Source organism: Psammomys obesus, unplaced genomic scaffold, assembly GCF_907164565.1.
Source record: "Psammomys obesus unplaced genomic scaffold, mPsaObe1.curated_primary_1811, whole genome shotgun sequence".
NCBI classification, from domain to species: domain Eukaryota; kingdom Metazoa; phylum Chordata; class Mammalia; order Rodentia; family Muridae; genus Psammomys; species Psammomys obesus.
The window spans coordinates 3,169,397-3,179,889 of NW_026596101.1; the positions used below are offsets into that span (position 1 = coordinate 3,169,397).

A 10,493-nucleotide genomic window follows, 5' to 3' on the forward strand; every position below is an offset into this window, starting at 1 on the left:
TTATTATTATTATTATTATTATTATTACTACTTAGGCTTCTGAGACAAGAGTCTGACTACTGTAGCCCAGGCTGGCCTCTTGCCTCAATATCTCAAATTCTAGAATTGTAAACTTGATTGTTTATAAACTTGATTCTAACTTTTCATCACAAAATCTTCAATTTACCTTCTAAGACACTTTATTTTTGCTTTTGCTTTTATTTTTCTGTTTTTGAGTATACATTTAAGATGTCTTGGATCTGGCCTAATTTCAGCTGGTTCGTTGGCTTTTGTCCTTAGCCATGCTTGGCACATGTTGACTGGCTTTATCATTTTTAGGCATCATCGTAGACATTTGGACAGCAGTCCTCATGGGGGGGGGGAGAACATTCAAGTGTAAGTGAATTCAACAAAGAAAATGTTTGATTTATATAACCAGCCAGTGGTACTGTCACCAATTCCTATATCATAGTCCTTTTTTTTTTTTTAAGAAACTGCCAAACACTCAAAACTTATCAACTTCAAGTCATCTATCATTTTGTTTCTGACTGTCCGTTTCCTACACACACCAGCTTTGCTTCTGTACCTTTCTTCCTTAATGACCACACTTTTGCTACTCATGACACCAAAGGAGGTGCACCTTAAAGGTATCATCCTCTATTTATTAATCACTGCAGCGCCCTGTGATGTATAAACTGAGGTAGGCTGTGGACATATTTCCTCCAAGTATTATCTAGGATGGTGACTGATGATCAACTTTATGTGTCAACATGACTGGACTACAGGACACCCGGTGTTCAGTCAAATATGATTCTGTGGATACCTGCAAAGATATTTCTAGATAAATTCAATATTTGAGTCAGAGACTGAGTAAAGCAGATGATCCTGCTCATAGCCCACCCAACTCCAAGTTTTCATGTGTTCTAGCCAAACAATAAGGACCAAAGAGGATACAAAGATGGAGTAAGGTTGAATGTTGTCTGTCTTTAAATGGGACACTGACATGATCTTGTACAAAGAAATAGAGGCTCAGTCAAGGGCACATTCTATAGAAAGATGGAGAGGTTACATTAAAATGTTAGTATAAGTTATTATTTCAGGAAATAGTTTAAAACAGAATGACAGTAATCATCACATAAATCTTATTACTAACAGTTAAGAAAGAACAAAGTAAGAGTCCCATTCACAAAAAACTTCAAACATGTTAGCAGGTCACTCATTAGGATTATGAGTCAGATTAAATGAAGGATTTCACAGAAATGAAGCATAGGATACAGACTCAACGCCAGACCCTCAAGATGGCTCAGTAGGCAGAGGCATTTGCTGCCAGTCTTGAAGACTTGAGTTTGATTTAAGAAACCCACATAGGAGAAGGGGAGAGCTGACTCCTGCCCACATAGGAGAAGGGAGAGCTGACTCCTGCCCACATAGGAGAAGGGAGAGCTGACTCCTGCCCACATAGGAGAAGGGAGAGCTGACCCCTGCCCACATAGGAGAAGGGAGAGCTGACTCCTGCCCACACAGGAGAAGGCGAGAGCTGACTCCTGCAAGTTGTCATCCGACCTCCACATGCGGCATGTAATGCCCCAACCACTTCAATAAATAAACATGAGAGAAAGTAAAAACCCAGTGCACACAATTCCGTCATAATATTATCACCATTATTATAGTATGATTGGAGGGATGGTTATCAGCCCCTCATGAAACCTGGAACAAATTGTAAGGTCAATTGTATATGTGCAAAAGAACATTAAACAGGAAACACCAATCTAATTGGTCACTAATGTTCCAATTTTTATACCACGGAAAGAGAGGAGCAATAAGAACTTACATTGAGCTGAAGTTCATCTGTCCACTGTCCGATGAGACGGTAACCGGGGTTGGTGGTGTTTGTTGTCTGGTACTGGAAGATGTCATACCTCCCAGGAGCATCCCCGTTTTTGTTAAACATCACTGGGGTGCCAGCACTACCTGAAGAAGTAAAAAAAAAAAAAAAAAAAAAAAGACCAGAATTAGGCAAGATTCCTTCATGTCCTGAGCAAAGAAGTTAGGAGCTAACCCTATTTGTAGTAAGATGGCCTAGAACGTCCTCTTCAGCTAATGGAAGGTCATCTCTACAGACTGTGCTCCATTGTTACAGAATGGAGAAAGACAACCTGTATCTATTGAACTGTTTTATTCTTGACATTTCTGAAGTTTTCATTCTGAACCTTTCTCTTTCTAAGCCACAAAAAAAAAAACAAATCCATTTATCAATTTTCAGAGACAAAAAGTATGTTTTAATATAATTCTGCTGTTATCTGTGATTGCAATACTTGTGACAGCAATTGTTATTATGGTTTCCACTTAACACTAAATTGTAGTCAATAAAGAATAACTTCAAAAATAATAATTTTTAAAAATGATACATCATTAGAAGTAAGCAAAATAATTTACTTAATGTGCATTTCTGCACCAATTGAATTTAAAATATTTCTTGTGTTGATTATTTCTAATGGCTAGAATATCAGTATGAAATGCCCAGATGTATGCCTGGAAGACATTCCACAGAAACTAGTTTGTTTTTCAAGCCCCTATGTAGTTATATCTTCTTAAATATACACTTTTGAGGAAGAGATGAGATGTTTCAGCATATGAGAACATTTGTTACGTGAAACTGAGGACGTGAGATGCAATTTCCAGCACCTCTTCATTCCTAGTAAAAGAACTGGGATGTTCACTTTTTCAGTTAGATAGGTATTTCCTGATTATGTGTTTATATACATGTGCAAGTAGGCTTGTGAAAGGGTGACATGGTCAGGTGTCTGTGGTCACAGAGACAGAAAGATCACCAGGGCGTGCCGGCTGCCACCTTAGGGCAAAGGAGCATCCATAGTACACACCTTCTTATAGGGATGAATTTCAGGATGTTATGACAGTGCTTATTATCAGAAAGGAAAATCAGAGCTTGTGTTGGGATGAATAATGGTCCCAATATATCTCTTCTATAATGTTTTTTTTATTTGTTATTATTGTCAATGTTTTTTAATTTTTTATTAATTACAGTTTATTCACTTTTTATCCCAGTTGTAGCCCTGTCCCCATTCCCTCTCAATCCTGCCCTCCCTTCCTCATCTCCTCTAATGCTCCTCTCCAAGTCCACTGGTAGGGCAAGTCCTCCTCCCCTTCCATCTGACCCTAGTCTATCGGGTCTCCTCAGGACTGGCTACATTATCTTCCTCTGTGGCCTGGTAAGGCTGTTCTCCCTCCATCAGGTGGAGACGATCAAAGAGCCAGTCACTGAGTTCATGTCAGAGATAGTCCCTATTCCCATTACTAGGGAACCTAGGTGGAGAATGAGTTGCCGTGGGCTACATCCTTGCAGGGGTTCTAGTTTATCTCTAGGCATGGTCCTGGTTTGGAGTATCAGTCTATAATGGTTTCTAGGATGTGGCAGAATTCAAGACCATAAGATGAAGAGAATGTTCTGTATAATGTAAGTTGGCTCAATGTCCTTATATCAGTCTAAATAAAAGAGAGAAAAGGGGAGCCAAAGACTGTGTGTGTGTGTGTGTGTGTGTGTGTGTGTGTGTGTGTGTAGCTTATGAAAGAAAGGAGGAGTAGTTGGAGACATGCATTATAAATGACATGAGGTCCAGAATCTAGGAAATGGAAGAGAATAGATTTTTCTTCAGTCTGCAGAAGAACCCAGCCTTGCCTTCACCATTACTGGGGCCCAGGGAAACCTGTGGTAGTCTTTCATATTGCAGACATATAAGGTAAAGCATGCTGTAATGGCTAACCTAATGATAATGTTGAAACCCCTGGAAATAGGAAACCTCAATTAAACTTTTTTTATTTCATCAGGTTGGCCTGTGAGCATATCCTAGAGAATTTTCTTGATGGCTAATTACGATAGGAGGTACCATCACTAGGCAGGTGTCCCTAGGCAGTATAAGAAAAGTAGCTGGATGTGAGGCTGATAGCAGGCCTGTAAGCCATATTCCTAAAAAGTAGCCTCTGTATCAGTTCCTGTCTCTAGATTGTTTTGATCCTTTACCTTGAAGATTTTCTGTGATGTTCTGTATCCTATAAGCTTAAATAAATCTTTTCTCCTAAGTCATTTTTGGACATGGTGATTATCACAGCAACAAAAGGCAAAGTAAGGTCCATGTGTACTGTTCAAGAAATTAGATTATGGTTATATTTGGAGGTGGAGGTCAGTGGGAATTCAAAACACAAAATACCAAAACTTCCTCAATACAGTTAAGCAGCTGCTTAAGATCAGGTAGAAAAGGTCACCTGTCAATGACTCAGAAAATTAAACCAAAATAATACTTAGTATCTGGTTTTAGAAACTTTGAGAACAGGTTTAAATTAGAAATTAGAATCTAAGTATCTTTTTGACCTTAGCAAATTATTTAATTTCAGTCAGTCTCTGTCACTAGGGATACCTTTCCTTAGGGATACAGTGAGTACTGAACACAATAGGGTAACAAGGCACTTCTGCCTGTGCGCTTACATAAGACTCACCCCATTGAAATGCTTATTTTATTCTTTTTTATTTATTACAATTTATTCATTTTGTATCTCAGCTGTAGCCCCCTCCCTCATCACTTCCCAATCCTTCCCCCCCATTCTCATCCCATGCCACTACACAAGTCCACTGATAGGGGAGGTCCTGTTCTCCTTCCTTCTGACTCTAGCCCATCAGGTCTCATCAGGACTGCTGCATTGTCTACCTCTGTGACCTGGTAAGGTTGCTTCCACCTCAGGCAGAAGTGATCAAAGAGGCAGCCACTGAGTTCATGTCAGAGGCAGTCCCTGTTCCCCTTACTAGAGTACCCACTTGGAGACTGAGCTGCCATGGGCTATGTCTGTGCAGGGGTTCTCTCCATGCATGTTATCTGTGCAGGTTATCTCCATGCATGATTCTTGGTTGGAGTATCAGGCTCAGAAAAAATCTCTGTGCCCAGACTTTTCAGTTTTGTTGCTCTCCTTGTGGAGCTCCTGTCCTCTCCAGGTCTTTCTATCTCGCCCTTCTTTTATAAGATTCCCTGCACTCTGCCCAAAGTTTGGCTATGAGTCTCAGCATCTGCTTTAATACTATGCTGGGTAGAATCTTTCAGAGGCCCTCTGTGGTAGACTCCTGGCCAGTTTCCTATTTCCTCCCTCTTCAGATGTCTATCTGATTTACCTCTCTGAATGAGGATTGATCATCTTATTCAGGCTTCTCCTTCTTGCTTAGCTTCTCAAGGTGTACAGATTTTAGTATGTTTATCTGATAGTATATGTATTATGTCAATTTATAAGTGAGTATGTATCTATGTATCTTTCTGTTTCTGCGATACGTCACTCAGGATGATCTTTTCTAGTTCCCACCATTTGCTTGCAAACATCATGATTTCCTTGTTTTTAATTGCTGAGTAGTAATCCATTGTGTAAATGTGCCACTATTTCTGTATCCATACCTCAGTTGAGGGACATATAAGTTGTTTCTAGATTCTTGCCATTAGGAATAAAGCTTCTCCGAACATGGCTGAGCAAATGTCCTTGTTGGATACTTGAGCATATTTTGCATATATGCTTAGGAGTGGTATAGCTGGATCTTGAGGTAGCACTATTCCTAATTTTCTGAGGAAGCGCCAGATTGATTTCTAAAGTGGTTGTACAAGGTTACATTTCTACCAGTAGTGGAGGAGGGATTTCTTTTTCCACATCCTCTCTTGCATGTGTTGTCACTTGAGTTTTTGATCTTGGCCATTCTGATGGGTGTAAGGTGAAATATCAGGTTCATTTTGATTTGCATTTCCCTGATGACTAGGGACACTGAGCATTTCTTTAAGTGTTTCTCTGCCTTTCAATACTCCTCTATCGAGAATTCTCTGGTTAGCTTTGTACCCCATTTTTAATTGGATTAATTGATTTGTTGCTTTTTAACTTCTTGAGTTCTTTATATATTCTGGATATTAGCCCTCTGTCAGATATAGGGTTGGTGAAGATCCATTTCCAATATGTAGGCTGTAATTTTGTTCTCATGACAGAAAAAGCTTCTTTACAGAAGATTTTCAGTTTCATGAGGTCCCATTTATTGATTGTTGATTTTAGAGACTGAGCTGTTGTTCTGTTCAGGAAGTTGTCTTTTGGGCCAATGAATTCAAGGCTCTTACCTACTTTTTTTTCTAAGAGAACTAGTGTGCCTGTTTTTATGTAGAGGTTTTTGATCCACAGGACTTTAGTTTTGTGCATGGTGATAAATATGGACCGATTTGTACTTTTCTACATGTAGACATAAAGTTAAACCAGCAACATTTATTGAAGATGCTATCTTTTTTTCCATTTTATGATTTTGGCTTCTATGTCTAAAATCAAGTATCCATAGGTGTGTGGGTTTCTTTCTGGCTATTCTATTTGATTCCACTGATCCACCATTCTGTTTCTATACTGATACCATGCAGTTTTTATTACTATTGCTCTGTAGTATAGCTTGAGATCAGGGATGAAGATTGCCAGAGGATCTGTGTTGTACAGGATTGTTTAAGCAATTGTGTATTTTTTGTTTTTCCATATGAAATTGAGAAGTATTCTTTCAAGTTCTGTAAAGTATTGTCTTGGTATTTTGATGGAAATTGTATTGAATCCGTAAATTGCTTTTGGCAGGATGGCCATTTTCACTATGTTTATCATACTGGTCCATGAGCATGGGAGAGCTTTCCACCTTCTGATATCTTCTTGAATTTCTTCAGAGACTTGAAGTTTGTTTTGTTTTTTGTTTTTTTCAAATAGGTCTTTCACTTGCTTGGTTAGAGTCACACCAAGGTACTTTATCTTATTTGTGGCCATTGTGAAGAGTGTAGTTTCCCTAATTTCTTTCTCAGCCCTTTTGTCTTTCATCTTCATCAGGCCTATTGTTTTGTTGTTGTTTGTTTGTCTTTTGAGTTAATTTTGTATCCAACCAGTTTGCTGAAGGTGTTTATGACCTGAAGGAGTTCTGTGCTTGAATTTTTGGTGTCACTCATGTTTATTATCATATCATCTGTGAGTAGTATTACTTTGACTTCCTCCTTTCCAATTTTTATTGCCTTCATCTCCTTTAATTCTCTTATTACTCCAGCTGGTACTTCAAGTTCTATGTTGAAGAGATACGGAAAGAGTTTGCAGCCTTACCTTGTTCCTGATTTCAGTGGGATTAATTCAAGTTTCTCTCTGCTCAGTTGATGTTAGCTATTGGCTTGTTGTATATTGTCTTTACACTGTTTAGGTATGTGCCTTGTATCCCTGATCTCTCCAAGATTTTAAACATGAATGGGTGTTGGATTTTGTCAAATGTTTTTTTGGCATTTAAGGAGATGATCATGTGGTTTTTCTCCTTCAGTTTGTTTATATGGTGAAAATTACATTGATGGATTTCCATATATTGAACCACCCCTGCATGCCTGGAATAAAGCCTACTTGTTCATGGTGGATGATACTTTTTATGTGTTCTCAGATTCAGTTTGCAAGTATTTTATTGAATATTTTTGCATTAATGTCCATAAGAGAGATGGTTCTGAACTTCTCTTTTTTTTTGTTGGGTCTTTGTAGTTTAGGTATCAAGGTTACTGTGGCCTCATAGAATGATTTTGATAATAGTCCTTCTGTTTCTTTTTTGTGGAATATTTTTAAGAGAATTGTAGTTAGCTGTTCTTTGAAGATCTGGTAGAATTCTGTGCTGAAGCCATCTGGCCCTGGTCTTTTTTTGGAAGGGAGATTTTTGATGACTGTTTCACCCTGCCCCCCTTGGGGGATATAGAGCTATTTAATCTACTTACGTGTTCTTGATTTAATTTTGGTAAATGGAATCTATCAAGAAAATTGTAAAGACTTTTGTAGTAAGACCTAGTGGACGTTTTGATTTCCTTAGTGTCTGTCGTTATATCCCCCTTTTCATTTCTGATTTTGCTGATTTAGATAGTTTTACTCTGCCTTTAATTAGTTTGGCTAAGGGTTTGTCTATCTTGTTGATTTTCTCAAAGAACCAGCTCTTGGTTTCATTGATTCTTCGGATAGTTTTATTTGTTTCTAATTCATTGATTTCATCTCTGAGTTTGATTATTTCCAATCGTCTATTCCTCTTAGGTGAGTCTGCTTTTTTTCTAGGGCTTTCAGGTGTGTGGTTAAGTTGCTTGCATGAGATGTCTCAAACTTCGTTCTGAAGGTACTTAGTGCTATGAACTTTCCTCCTTCCACTGCTTTCATTATGTCTCATAATTTGGGTAAGTTGTGCCTTCATTTTCATTGAATTTTAGGAAGTCTCTAATTTGTTTTTTTCATTTCTTCCCTGACCAAGCTGTTATTGAGTGGAGAGTTGTTTATCAAGTTTATGTAGGCTTTTTTGTTATTTCTGTTGTTGCTGAGATCTAGTTTTAGGCCATGGTGGTCTGATGAGATACAGCAGATATTTTCAGTCTTCTTGTATCTGTTGAGGCTTGCTCTGTGTCTGACTATATGACTAAATTTTGAGAAGGTTCTTTGAGGTGCTGAGAAAACGTATACTCCTTTGGGTGTGTGTGAAAGGTTCTTTTGACATCTATTAGGTCCATTTTGTTTAGGACTTTGTGCCATTATTTCCCTAGTTAGTTTCTGTCTAGATTATCTGTCTCTTGGTGAGAGTGGAATGTTGAAGTCTCCCACCAGTAAGTTGTTGGGATAGATGTGTGATTTAGCTTTAGTAATGTTTCATTTACAAATGCAGGTACTCTAGTATTTGGGGCTTAGATGCTCAAAATTATGAAGTCCTCCTGGTGGATTTTCTTTTGAAGAGAATGAAGTGTTTCTCCTCATCTTTTTTGATTAATTTTGGTTGAAAGTCTATTTTATTAAATATTAGGATAGTTACCCCAGCTTTATTTCTGGGTTAGTATGCTTGAAAAGCATTTTTCCAGCCCTTTATTCTGAGGTAATCTCTATCTTTGTTGCAAAGGTGTGTTTCTTGGATGCAGCAGAATGTTGGATCTTGTTTCCATAACCACTGTGTTAATCTGTGTCTTTTTATTGGAGACTCTATTGATGTTGATAGATAATAGTGACCAATGAATGTTAATTCCTTTTATTTTGGAGTTGGTGGTCTTACTGTGTTTCTTTGCTTGTTTTCTTTTAATTTTTTGTTGTGAAGTCATCTATATTCTGTGTTTTCTTGGGTGTAGTTGATTTTGTTAGATTGGAGTTTTTCTTCTAATATTTTCTGTATGGCTGGGTTGCTGTGTAGATATTGTTTAAGTTTAGTGTTGTCATGGGATATTTTGATTTCTCCATCTATGTTGATTGAAAGCTTTGATGGCTATAGTAGTCTGGGTTGGCATCTGTAGTCCCTTAAAGTCTGCATGGCATCTGCCTAGGCCCTTCTAGCTTTCATAATTTTTGTTGAGAAGTCTGGTGTGATTCTGATAGGTCTACCTTTATATGTTACTTGGCCTTTTTCCCTTGCTGCTTTTAATTTTTTTCTTTGTTCTGTATATTTAGTGTTTTGACTCTTATGTGATGTGAGGAGTTTCTTTTGTAGTCTAGTCTATTTGGTGTTCTGTAGGTCTCTTGTATGTTGATGGATATCTCTTTCTTTAAGTTGGGAAAATTTTTTTCCTATGATTTTCTTGAAAATATTTTCTGGATCTCTTAGCCTGGAATCCTCTTTTTTATCTAATTCCTATTATTCTTAGATTTCATCTTTTCATGGTGTCCTTGATTTCTTGGATGTTTTGTGTTTGGAACTTTTCTGATTTTATTTTTTCTTTGAGAGATGTATAAATTTCTCCAATTGTATCTTCAGGACTTCAGATTCTCTTTTACAACTCTTATATTCTGTTGGTGATGCTTACCTTTGTGATTCCTGATCCTCTCTCTGGATCTTCTCCAGCTCCAGTGTTTTCTCTGTGTTTCCTTTATTGATTCGAATTCTGTTTTTCTGTCTTGCCCCATTTCCTTCATCTGTTTGAATGTGGATTCCTTTCTTTTCATAACAGCCTGTATATTTTTTGTTTATTTCCTCTCTGTTTGGGTCTACTAGTGCCTCTACTTGGGCCTCTGTTTGGTTGTATTTGCCTGTATTTCTTTGGGAACTTTGTTCATTTCCTCTTTATGTGCCTCTAATAACTGGATAAGCAATCCTTTGTGATTATTTTCCTGTGAAAATATCCATTGAGTTTTGGAGTTGTTGGTGAAGTTCTGATTTTTGTTGGATGTGTTCTTATGCCAACCTCCAGCCATCTGCTTACCTTCTCCTGGAGTCTGTACTTCAGACTTGGTCCATCTGTCTCTGGTGTCTGTAGTATTCTTCAGGAAGATGAGAGAGGTCCACTGGTTCAAGAGTGTGTGTGTGTTGGTGTTTCATCTGTAGTTAAGGGAGGAAGGTCGCAAGCACATATGCGCAAGCACGAACATTTGTGTGGAAGAGTGCCTTGAAGGTCTGGGTACTAGATCATGTAGATGTCTGGAAGGGTGATGCATAAACACGTGTGTGTGTGTGTGTGTGTGTGTGTGTGTGTGTGTGTGTGTGTGTG

The 10,493-nt window shown here is 38.1% G+C and overlaps 1 protein-coding gene across 1 annotated transcript in view; it reads right to left on the reverse strand.

Annotated features, from left to right (window-relative positions):
* Nucleotides 1-10,493, reverse strand: part of Grm7 (glutamate metabotropic receptor 7) — an 881,798-nt gene that overhangs the window by 275,636 nt on the left and 595,669 nt on the right. The window contains exon 6 of the mRNA XM_055628422.1: nt 1,811-1,950. Coding sequence (XP_055484397.1) covers nt 1,811-1,950 — 140 coding nt within the window. The remainder of the gene's footprint in view (nt 1-1,810; nt 1,951-10,493) is intronic.